We start from the raw sequence: 12,606 nt of genomic DNA on the forward strand, positions 1-12,606 counted from the left end.
AGTCCTTATTTATTCATTTTTTTGGGGGGCTGGGGGCTCTTGACCTCAGGTTTTTCAAAAATGTTGGTTACTGCCTTGCATGAAGTTGCGCATGCTTACATTTAATGGGATTTGCAAAACCAATCGCCTTTTAATTAAAGAAATCCCAAAATAGTGTATTTGTCATAAAAATGCTATTTATCAGTGTGTGTTTTTTGTGTTTTGTCACTGTACTGCTGCGCAGACCCCTGGGGGTCCCTGGCCCCGCTGTTTGGGGGACAATACGTTGTGCCAAAGTGTTCCAGCGACCGGGGCCCCGACAAATGCTGCCGTCAATCAGTCCGCCCGCACCGCACCGCACCGCACCGCACCGGGGCTGCATCTGGATTCCTCCGCGTCGGTCGGTCGGTCCACGCCTACGCGGCCGCGCGCTCGCCCCCGTCTCACCACTCGGCTGTGGAGGCTTTGCACGGCGGACGGAGACCTGTCCTCCCCACTTCATCACACTTCCCCCAGTCCGTCAACCCCCCCCCCCCCCTTTTCTTTTCTTCCTTTTTATCCCCTTCAATGGCCGCCCGCAGTGGGATTTGCCATCAGCAGCGCAATAGTTAACGAGTGCCGGATGCGCCCTCGCTCCAGCAGACCGCTCCAGTACGAAGATGGCGTCGGAGGGAGCCAGCGGAGAGCAGCCGCCGCCGGTGCAGACACTGGCAGCCGCCGTGCTGGGAAGTGTCGACACGGTAAGTCGCGGGGGGGGGGGCTTCGTCCGCGTGGCTTTCGCGGGGGAAAGTGGCGGAAAGTGGGAGAAGCGCGGTGCGCATCCATGTCTCGCGAAGCAACGGCGGCGGGCGGCGGGAGACTCGCGACGACGTCTGGAGGAACAACAAGGGGGTTCCTCCTGCCGGGGCTGGGGGCGACACAGGGGCCGCAAGGCTTCCGTGGAACCCCCCTCCCCGGGACCCGGGACCCGGGCACGACGGTGCGCGTTCGTGTCACGTCGAGCAGCGCGACGCGTTCTTTTGTTCCGCCTCTCGTCCATCGCGCAGCTGGTAGTGTGTTGTTGTGTTGTTGTGTTATTGTGTTGTTGTGTTATTGTGTTGTTGTGTTATTGTGTTAGTGTTATTGTGTGCGCGCGCAGAGAAGGTTGGAGCTCGCGCGCGGTTCAGTCAGCGGGCCGATACGCACGGACACGCACCACACTCTCATCTGGGAATATAGAAGCTTCCCCCGTGGTTGATGTCACCCCCCCCCCCCCCCCTTAGAGGTGACAACATTTCATTCCACCATTCATTTTTAAAAAATAAATATATATTTAATATATTAATTTATTTTTCAAATGATCTCAGCCGGCCCTGTGGAGCTGATTGGGTCCTGATTCTGTCGTCCGCCAGTCAGCTCTACGCGAGTCCTCCATCCTTCTGTGAACTGATCTTCCACAGGTTTGCGTCCGATTGTCAGGCCGGAGGCCGGGTCGAGACGAGACAAGTCAAGTCAACACAGTGTATCTGTTGAAGTGCCCCTTTGTTGAGCTTCACATGTTTACTCACACACACACACACACACACACACCTAGTTGTGATTTCTCACGGGTTGCCGTGGCATTGGCTCGCCAACCCCTCAGTTCAAATTGATCCGTCCCTTCCCCTCCTGCAGCTGGCTCCATGATGCTACCTGTCCGGCTGCTGTTGTTGACCTGACGACTATCGCAAAATGGGACATCGGTGCCTTCCCGGCACTGTTCCTGCCCTCATTGTGTTTTATTGTACAACATCCAGTGATATAACATCAAAAGAAAAGGTACTCGTTCGGAGCATTGGATTGAAGAGGTCGGCCGGTTTGAAACGTTTGGAGTGGCTGGAATAGAACAGCAAGAACCACGGTCCCCGAGGTGGGCGGGTGGGCGATAGTGGGGGTGGGTTGAGCCGGTGAGCTGCGGAGATCGTACAGAGAGAGGTGGGAGAAGAGCCGCGGGGGTGGATGGAGGGGCAGAGGCGGCCCGTTGGAGGAGGGGGTGGATGCCCTGTTCACCAGACACCTTTCTAAATTGGTCTTAATTTCAGTGACTCAGCGGGCATAGCTAGGAGTACCGTGTCAGGGACGCTCAGAACTGCCTCGAGGCTACTTTACATTTAGCGGCGAGGCGAACAGGTGCTCCGGAGACATGGGAGCCAGGCAGCCTCCTCGGCTCGCCCGTCACTCTGCCAGCGCACTCTTCCTTCTCCTGGCTCCAGCCGACGAAAGGGGGCTTCCGCCTCCGTGCCCTGCCCCCCACCACCACCACCGCCGTGCCTGCCATGGTTAAATAAAGCACTTTGCTCTTTGCTCAACCATGTCAGACCCTCCGTTGTTGACCCCTGGTGGGGGGAAGTTTCTTGTTCGCGAGGACTCTGGAGGGCCGGTCCTCCAGAGTCCAGAGAGGGGTCAGAGGTCAGTGAAAGGCACTCCGCTGGTCACCTCCCACTCATTTACCATAGCACATGCTAGTGTGACAGTCACCGTGTGCATAACAGAAGTTAAAGCTAAAATGGCCTGCTTCTTTCTTTTGCTGTTGCAGTTCACGTTTATCTTTCTTAAACCACGTGAAGTGATGAGAACTGAGGACAAGGGAGTCCAGCTAGAGCGGAAACACGGGCAGTGAGATGATCGTAAACAAACCTCTCGTTGACGTAATAAAATCTTTATTTGAGGTGAAACTAAAGTGAGCTGCACTCCTCCAAGTATTGGTTTGAATCTGTTGTGCATCGAAAATGCTTTGCACGGCATGCGTGGTTGGTGAGTCTTTGGGAAGTGGGCGTTTGCAATCTTTACAAAGGACAAAGGATTACAATGGAAAGGAAGGTTAACAAATTTCACATTTTCCCTCTTTTCCATTCTAGACAAGTCTAATAAATTTGCTGCCTGATTGTCCCATTAGACCCCTTAAGAAGTATTTAAATGAAGTTCATATAGAATGTTCCCGTAACAGACCGGGATGATGAAAAAATAGACCCTGGTTTGTCCAGTGCAACCCCATCTTCAAACTTTGTTTTTAGTGTTTGGGTCGGCTTATTGTGAAATGGACTTCTGAGAGTGCTCATCAGTGGTTATATGGTTTGTGGTGGCACGTTGGAGATGGTAAACCCTGTAAACAAGCCGGAGAGGTCAACAGAGTGGAATAAGCCTAGACTCATATGAATACGTTAAAGTTTTAAAACTGTGTTTTGAAACTATAAGGATATCCGTCCCTGCTAGCGTTTTAGCTTTCTGCGTCAGTTTTAATCCCTGTGCATACTAACACACCCGACAGTGCATGCCTCGCGACCATTCACGTACACTGAGCATGTGCGTATCGGCGTGAACAGGGAGCAGATTGTCTACTTTGCAGTTGGTTGCATAGTTACAGTATCATATATGACGAATGAGAAACAACGGTGGTGAAAAGTAAGAGCAGGAATAGCTTTCCTTCAACCGCCTACGAGGTGAAACTAGTTCTGAAAGTACGTTTTTACAACGTTTTAGCTGGGAGTCAAGTTGTGTGACTGGTAAGAACCAATCAGGAAGTGGATGCTAATGACTGTGTCATCATTCCCAAACGTTTTTGCCCGTCCATACTACAACGCAGCTCTGGAGTTTTCGAAATAAAATGGGGCCCAGAGCATTTCCAAAGTTCCCAATTTCATGCGCTCAAAAACTCTGGAGTAGTGTGGACGGCTGGCAAAGACGTTGCAACAGATCGTTAGAAATAGGCTCTATAGAAACATTGTGAGACCGCTATTGCAAAACATAGACAATTGAACCCAAAAACTATCTGCATTGTAAGATATGAAAAGAAGCAAAGGAAAACTTTTTTTGCTATAATTTCCCCGAACTTGCGGTGGCGTTTTCCTTGTAAGCAGTGGTCCAAAAGATCTCCGAGGTGTTTATTTACAGGCTTTCATATTGTGCAGTTTAGTGCTCGCGGTAGCAGGACATGAGTTTGTGTGCGACCCACAGGCGTAATGAGGCGTTTGCCAGCAGTGCACGGCGAGGGAACTTTCACAGAGCGAGCAGCTCCCGTCCCTTGTGGCTCCGGGTGAAATGACATGGGCCTTATTAAGTGGACCAGGGCTAACAGCGAGCCTCTGAACGCCGGCCAGGCTGCTCGTGCCCTTGGCGCACAGCTCACGGCTCATGGAACGGATTAGTGTTTGCTTCCCTCACCTGCTCACTGTGCTGAAATGCCAGAGAGGGAGTGGCAGTCCACTCTAGCCCCCACCCCCACCCTCCCCTCACCTGACCTTACCCACCACCCAAGGCTCCATGACAATAGTGTGGCTCAGGTTGCTGTCCATCAAGAGTCCTCTCATTCTCTGGAGTGGTGAAAATGCTGCCGGGAAGAAGGGGGCTTCTGGATCAAATGGAAGGCTCGAAGCCAATGAATCGATGCCTCGGAATCTCTCCAGCTTTTACTTCCAGGATGGCACCAGACCAAAAACGGAGTTTGCCTAAACTAAAACGTGATTGACGCAAGACTTTCCAGACCATTTTCTGAAAAGAAGAAGGTCCATATTGGTGTGGCCAGCCACAAAACGTCCTTTGATAAAAGCTGGGTTTTTTGGGGGGGGGGGCATAAAACATGGGATGTGTCAGCACCTGTCTTGAGAAAGCTTTTCTGGCTAAAACATCACATTTCTGAAGAAAAGCTTTTTGAGGAGAGAGCTTTGGCCTGTTTTTTCATATGGATTTATGACCACTGTTCCAGTTGTTTGAGCATGAACTTTTCCCCCTTTGCGGTGAAATAAATATTTCCCAGGAGCGTGTGAAGGACACATCGAAGGTAGCAGCTTGTTGAAAAAAACTCAGACCGGCCTGTTCAAAGTCACACTCTGCACGAGGGACCTCTGCAGATGTGTGAGTCATTGCTGAAATGGAATTATCTTGGCGGAGGTTTTGATGTAGGCCTGTAAATCAAGCGTAAGTGGCCGGCGAACAACTGAATTTCGCCAGAAAGAGCAGGTAGCAATCTGCCTGATGTGCAGCGCATTTCTGCACTTCCTCCATTTGCCTCTTTGGTTTGTTAAAGCTTCATGGAACAAAGCGCCTGGTGAGAAAGCTTCCAGATATTGGGAATGCAGCTGGATGTGGCTTTCCCAGCAGATTGCAGCAGTAGTCGCCAACGTGGTAATTGGCGACGGGGTTACGTCATTTTTTTTGGCTGTCCAGCCAAGAATTTCACTCATTTAGGTCACTTAGGTGTTTGCTGTGAATAAGGACAATGCCCGTCAATGTTCCTTGACACAACAATTTGACGCTCGGCTTTGGAATGTCGACTAACCAGATGCCGCCGTGATGTTTAGAGATGTGAACGGGATACCACAGGAAGCTCACTCTGAATAGGACCAAAATAAGGATGTCTTCGAGACAAAATGCCTCTTGGGAGATCGTTAAATTTGACATCTTATTGGTAGAAAGGCTAAGCTTATGTCACTTACCTCATGTTTTGAGTTAGCCACTCAACCGTCCCTCATTTACTTTTCCTAGACTTTTTGTTCCTCAAATCAAAAACAAAATTATGGCTGCAAGTAATTCTTATTTTATTATTCAATTAACCTACCATTTATTTTCTCAGTTAACCACCTGGCCAAAAAACTGCCAAAAATTACTGCAAAGTCCCCTTTCAAATATCCAAATGTCCAACCAAAAGTACATTTGGGTTCATCTGAAACCGCCAAATCTTGAAATTATTATAGACATGAAATACCAAAAAACCCCAGTAAATCCTCCCTGGTTAAAAGTAAACCTCAAGTAATAGTCTACTGTATATACAGAAAGTCATAGTATTCTGCTTTGTATGTTTTGAGGTAGTTCAAACTTTTTTTCCACAAACCATCACACTTAGGACTTATTTTTAACTTGAAATTAGATAGCCTTTTATACCGTTTATAATTAAGTAAATGATTTGATTGTAATGTGTTCATTGTGTGAGTTGCATCTGAGTTTCAGAGGCAGATGGAATAAATGACGCATTAAAGAACACAATCAAATTAGCACCCCCCCAGAAAAAATCCCCCCCCATTTCTAGTTCTACACATGTCCTGTGTAATAGCACAACATGATTCCCAGTCCGACTGACTGTCAGACTGTTGGTGATGAAATTGACTTAACCTAAAAATAAGTCACGCCTTGTTCTGTAAAGTGGACTAGACCGAGGCAACACAGCCATTTTGCTTTTTAAAGGAGGCCGGAAGAAAGGTTTTAACTGACATGAAGGGAAGCATGAAGTGGTCTGGTCAGTCCCAATTACAGTCATCTCCCCGCGTGAGCCCTGCAGTCGCTACTGACCAAATAGGTGTCTAATGACCTCGCTAAATGTAATTAGAACTTAATGGCTTGGAGGTAGCTGGACATCTAGCCTAATTTGAGGGCAGCATTTAACAAGACCAGTTGGAGACTGGGAGTAAGTGGTGCTTTAGTCATGGAAGCAACTTTTTCCCAAAGTCTACTTAAAGTGGGGGCAACATAGATTGTGCAATTTTTGCTTTTAGCTTCATAGCCAGATTTTTGTGTTACACGGTCAAAGGTCTGAAAGCAGTCGGTTATATATAAAAATAAAAAGCATTGAATTTATAAAGAGGTTTCTTTATATATACCCTTGTGTCATGGCTTTAAGGTTTTTTGTTTGGCTAGTAGATCAATGACCGCCCAAAGCTGGTTTGACAGTCTTACTTCTTTTGTTCCGATGTGAAATATCTTTGAAACTAACTAATGAGTCGACTTTTTTCTAGTCAACGTCAGCATACCTCAATTTGTCATCCTGAACCACAATCGGAGAGAGTCCACCTTTGTGTGGCAACTTGCTGTTTGTAACTCATTGTTTTTGGGTTACAGAAATCTATGCAACTTTAATTTCCAATCCATCTCTGAAGAGGTATGAGGGGATGGAACCTTTTAAATTGGTGTTAATTATAGGTAAAATGGAGAGTGATGAGTTGGGACACTTTCAGTGATTTCTAAATGCTACGCTTGCATAGTGATGGACTGTGACCTTCAAAATATTTCTTCAGTAAAAATCTTATTTACAGACTTTACTGGGCGCATGCGTATTCTGGGATAAAATTGATTGGGTAGCAGGTCACAAGATTGTGGTCAACTGTTGTAATCAACATAGATTTGCAATTTGCAAATATTTTCTAAATCCTTGTTTACTCAAGAATTAAATGCCCCCCCCCCAAAAACATTTCCACGTTAAAACTTATTATCATTTTCACTATTTGGACAGAAAGCAGCTGCTGGAAACCCGTCAAATAGGAGGTGTTATGGGTGAATCAATACTTTTTTTTTTAAAACCACGGTGGTTAACCTATTTGTAACATTAGCATGTATGACAATCCTGCTTTCTACTCTCAAAGTAATCGTCTGCTTCCCAGTTGATTGTAACCGATCCTCATCCTAGGAACTCAAATCACGCCAAGCACAGAATATTCATTAATCAAACACATAGTGGGAGCCGTCTGACCCGAGAACTGCTGTTTATTTCTGCAGTTTCACTGTGAAACCCTCCACAGGCTTCATGAAATGCAAAACTGTGACCAGATGGTTTGAGCTTAGGTTCATTCCGCTCTGTGAGCTAACAAGCCGGTTTTACTTCTCGGGATAATGAACATTTCCCACCCATTACCTTTGCAATTCATGCCGTTTTAGGCACAAAAACGACTTCTCATGTTGATCTCCTCCTAAGCCCTTGTTCATTTTGGGACGCTTTCTACCCCTTGTCTGTGTGCGCACGTCGCTGCTGAAATCCGTCTTTATTAACTGGTGACTGGGGTCGATAATGACTCCAGGACAAAAGACCATCAACACTTAGGTTTTCATTTAAGAGCAAGCACATTAGGAAACCAGTTTCCGTGCTAAGGTGTGCACTGAATTAGTATGTCAGACACATTGTGGACCTATCCTTCAACGTTTGATACCTTAAAACTTAAACATAAAAAAACATGAACAGTTGTTATTATTCTGACATGCCTTTCTTTGGTCTGTGTTGCAGAAATGTGAGTTCAACATGGATAACCTGAGCAAGCCGGAGCTGCTCACCCTGCTGAGCATCATGGAGGGAGAGCTGGAGGCCCGAGACCTGGTCATAGAGGCCCTGAGGGTGAGTCCGGACAACACTTCCCAGTTAAACCACTGCCACCAGGTTAATTGAACACAACCCGTTCAGAACAGACTGCCTTTGTGAAACGGCTTGAGATGAGACGATTAGCTGTAATTGTGACCCAGAACCGAGTTGGCGTCACTCGCTGTAATGCAAGATGAATGGTGATGAAAGCTGCTAAATTAATACGATATCACAAAATCTGAGTCGGTGGCTCTGTCCCAGAAATATGCAGAACAATTGTGTGTCCATGCTGAAAGACTCTGCCCCACTGTTTCTTTCTTCCCTCTGTAATTACCCGCTGATAAGCAGTCTCTCTAATTGCCTTTGTTGGATGGGAGCTGACTGGTTAACGCTCTGTTTCCTGCCAGAAAGGCCAGTGTGATCAAATCCTTGTCTCCATCCGGCACCACCTGCTTAGTAATAAAGAGATGACTGAAGCTCCTGCTGTTCTTTAGTGACTGTTGAAAACTAACGGGGGGAAGGTGCTGCTTGAGGTCAACTCGTTTTTTTATTAGCTGGTGAAACTCTTGAAGCTTGAGAAATAAGGAACATTTTGGGCACCGGCTCCTTGTGAACACTGTTGATCAATGTATTGAGGGTATTTCGACGGTGGTTAGTCTGCTCAACCAGCCATTTCAGTTGGTTGGCTCCCATTGTGCTGAAGTTTTATCTGTTCTGTAATGTTATTGGCTTCTAGCCCTATCAGCTGAGATGGATGCACAAGGTTTTCTTTCTTGTTAACTGTAAGATTCCTTTTTTTTGGACTTGTTTGCGCCATAATATGTATGTCGCAGTGGTTTGAAGAATATAAGACACAATATCACACTTTTCAAAACACAGTAGAGTTTCAACGATTAGCTGATTGAGTGCTGCCAGTCGTCAGAAAATATACAAATTACTGAAGTCCCATTTACTGCAAAAATTGTCAAACATTCACTGGTTGCAGCTTCTCAAATGTTTTGAGCTTTGACGCTCATCTTTGTCTTACATGAAAGTAACTGGATATGTTTGTGTTTGTATTCCAAGACATTTATAATAATAATAATAATAATACATTTCATTTTAATGCTTCTATTTGGATTGTGGAACAACAATAATATGCAGTATTCATTATTTTCTGACAGACAAAGCAATTGAATCTCCATTAATCAATAATGAATGTAATAGCTCCAGCTAGAAACTAAAGCAATAATGTTAATGAAATGTCTTCAAATCTTACAGTGCTCTGCATGTGCACATCATTTTACAGAGTAAAATGGATTGACACATACAGAGAACTTATGCTTACAGTGTGGACAGAATGGACGACATGCCATTATACTGTGGTTATAGCACTCTGTGAATGAAACAACCGATAAGTTGCTGTAAAGTTGTATAGCATGAATCTATTTCCACCTTCCAGTATATGAACATTGTCTATATTTGTGTCCATTTTGAACACGCATATTTACCAGTGCAGTCTGATACAACGGCCCCGTAAGAAATCTTTCTTGTGAAGGTTTCAGAGTTTGTGTCGGAACTCTGTGAAAGCGGGGTTGACTGACCTCCACGATCATCTTTGCGAAATGTACTTTGTGGTACTGTCGAAGTGCATTTGTGATAGGATGACAGGTCCTGATCATGCAGTTAACACTGAATGAAAACTGAATAGCATAATCTTCTTTATTGCAAGGCTGTTGTATTAGACTGTATGAGACCTTAGCTTTGGCAGGTGTTCCTAATAAACTGACTGTGGCTACAGAATACTGATGTTGCACAGATGATAACTCTGTGTTCCCTCGTGTTGGAGGTCGCTGGTTCTTTGCAGGGGCAGGAATTCAGAGTTATTTCTGAACAGTCCCTTGCAAGTCCCTCGCTCCGTGCAGTTCTGTATTGAGGTCGGCTCAGCTTGTCCACGCTCTACTTTAAGGCTGTCTTCTCAGATTTTTCTTTTAAACGAGGCCCTTTTTTACCCTGCAATTTGGTCACCGTGTTAGGGCTCCGGGAGGGAACAGGGACGCTCAGATGAAATGCTTCAGTTTTCTTTTGGGGCTTGGTAGATGATTCTCTGAAAGGACACAAAGTGTCTTGCTCTGTTGCACCCAAAACACTGATTACACGTTGTAGCGATCGAACCGGTGACCTTTTGGTCGTGCGGCGGCCCTCCATAGCCATTCCTTGTCGTGTTGTGTTTTTCTTTAGCTGTTGACAGGTTCTCAATCTGCACACGTTTTGTTCAGTTTTCCCGATATTGAGCCTATTGTGTGACTTTGCAGTCTTCAGTTTTGCTGGAATTCAGACAGTAATATGAACCTTCTCAGTTTGCAGCGTACTTCCTCCCCTTTATTTATTCCAGTCAATCTACCTTTCCTCATCTATTATTTCTGCCGTCTCCCTTTCTTTGACTTTCCTGTAGTCTTCGTCCCAATGTCACCTCTTCCCCGTCCCGCTGTGTTGCCGCGGGTATTGGTTGTTTTTCTCTTCCGCCCTCACCGCCACTTCACCCATCTTTTTTAGAGTCCCTGCAGGCCACATTTCCCCTGCGGATGGATATCCTATCCAGGTTTCAATAAAATAAGCCTCCCCTCTGCCGCCCTCATGGCTTTGCAAAAACACAATGAGCCGGCTTGTTCTGTTGCAGATAAGCCCCGTTCAGAGAGAGGGAGAGAGGGAGGGAGACCGAGTCAGACAGGAGGAGGAGCAGGGCATGAAGAAGGGGGAGATGAAAAAATAAAAGACCCAGTTAAGAAAGATAGATCCAGAGTGAGAGGCCCCGATCGTCGGTTTCAATCAGAGCGAAGACGATCGAGGGCGGGTGAGATGCAGAAAGAGAGAGTGAAAAATGGAGGCCCGGCGTCGTGTCTGACGAAGAGGGACAGTGTGACAGAGAGGATTAATCCAACTCCCCCATCCATTCGCTTTTCACTTCTCTCCCCAGCTCCCCCCGAGTAGCCCGAATAAAAGCATCGTCTGTCCACCAGCTTCGGAGCAATCAATTTCACTGGAAAACCCCCCCCCCCCCCTTCTAAAATCAAATCACAAATCAAACTTACCAGCCTCATTAGCCTGCATTAACAAAACACACTACAGTGGCTGACTTACATGAGCCACACAAGGGGGGGAAGCCTCAGCCCTGACAGTTTTAGATCAGACTTCCACACCGATGGCTTGTGAGTCAAACGTCCATGACTTGGCACAACCGCGGCGACAGTTTGTGGCGTTTGGCTGTTATTAAGAGGCTTTGGCGCTGCAGATTAATTGGCGTGTGGCTAAAGCTGGCTGAGCTGCCGTATCGGGTTTCATCCTGGAGACAAAGAAAGGAGGCCGCGGGCGGATTAGCCCAATGACAGCGACATCACGTCTTCTTCCGCGCCGAGAGCAACTTTACCCAAGTCTCATAGCGTGAAGCTGAAACTGTTTCATCTGTATCGAGAAGCCACAGGTACAAGGTCCATTTCTAAACCGATGTAGCTGCCTTCACTCCTTTACAAGCGGTAGTTTGTGACTGAGCGACGGTTGAGCAGCAGCCTGAGTCCAAGTGGATACATCTGAGAGCCAAAAGAACACAAAGAAGTTGATTCACAAAGACACTGTGCTTACAGGCTGTTCAGCTTTGATGCCGCACACAGAATGGAAGCCATACATGTCAAGGTCATTGCATTTAAAAAATAATACACCAGCCACCAGGGGCACTGGTAGGTGACTGCTGTCGGCCTTTTTGTAGCCCAGTGCATGGGAACAAAATCTGGCTTCCCAAAGCTTGAAGCTGCACCCTTACTGTGACTTTCGGAGACAGACGATCTGACATCAAGACTTCACGACGTGAATGGTCGGCCCTGTGTCTCTTCTGGTGTGTGTTTTCGGGCCAGAAGTACTTTGGAGACATTTCTCCCCGTGAAGGATTGTGTAGTTTGTGAACCCCTGTCGCCGATGAGTCACGTAGTGTGAACAGCGAACAACAACGACTTCAAGCCTGCGATTACAAGATAGCACGTCGTGCAGTATGAATGGTACAGTGATCAAAGACTCTGAAAAGCGTGTAGTGTGCCCGAGGCACGAGCCATCCTGGACGGTTGAACAGTGTGAAATGGTTTCTGACTGGTGGGCAGTTATGTTCTTGTCAGGCTCAGCGGGGGAGAGTTATTGGACAGACGGCGGTGTCCAGATTGGACGCCTGCCTGTGCTTTTGTGAAAATGACACGGCGAGGACCATCATGATCAATGGGGGGGGGGGCAATGAAAAAGCAGCTTATTGCCTCGTTAGACTAGTTGATGACAAGTTCTTAGAGAGTGTTAGTGCGTTCACTTAGATCTTAAAGGTGACATATTCTGCTCATATTCAGGTTCATACTTTTGATGTGTGTTACCACTTGAAAAGGTTTACATGCTCTTATGTTCAGAAAAGGCATCGGTGTCCTCATACTGCCCATTCCTGCAGCTCCTCTTTTCACCCTCACCATAAAACGCCTGGATTTATTTTAGCCCCCCCTCATGGTAAAACCCCAGTCTGCCCTAATTGGCCAGCTGGCCCAGTC

The 12,606-nt window shown here is 46.6% G+C and overlaps 1 protein-coding gene across 3 annotated transcripts in view; it reads left to right on the forward strand.

Moving 5' to 3' along the window:
- Window positions 1-380: 380 nt before the first annotated feature.
- Window positions 381-12,606, forward strand: part of cttnbp2 (cortactin binding protein 2) — a 76,492-nt gene continuing 64,266 nt past the window's right edge. For 2 of the 3 annotated variants that reach the window (XM_047333001.1, XM_047333002.1), the window contains exons 1-2: window positions 381-719; window positions 7,982-8,089. In XM_047333001.1, the coding sequence (XP_047188957.1) occupies window positions 639-719; window positions 7,982-8,089 (189 nt within the window). In that variant the 5' untranslated portion in view covers window positions 381-638. The remainder of the gene's footprint in view (window positions 720-7,981; window positions 8,090-12,606) is intronic. The other variant, XM_035641488.2, reaches the window with a different exon arrangement.

This window comes from Scophthalmus maximus, chromosome 7 (genome assembly GCF_022379125.1).
Source record: "Scophthalmus maximus strain ysfricsl-2021 chromosome 7, ASM2237912v1, whole genome shotgun sequence".
Taxonomy (NCBI): Eukaryota; Metazoa; Chordata; class Actinopteri; order Pleuronectiformes; family Scophthalmidae; genus Scophthalmus; species Scophthalmus maximus.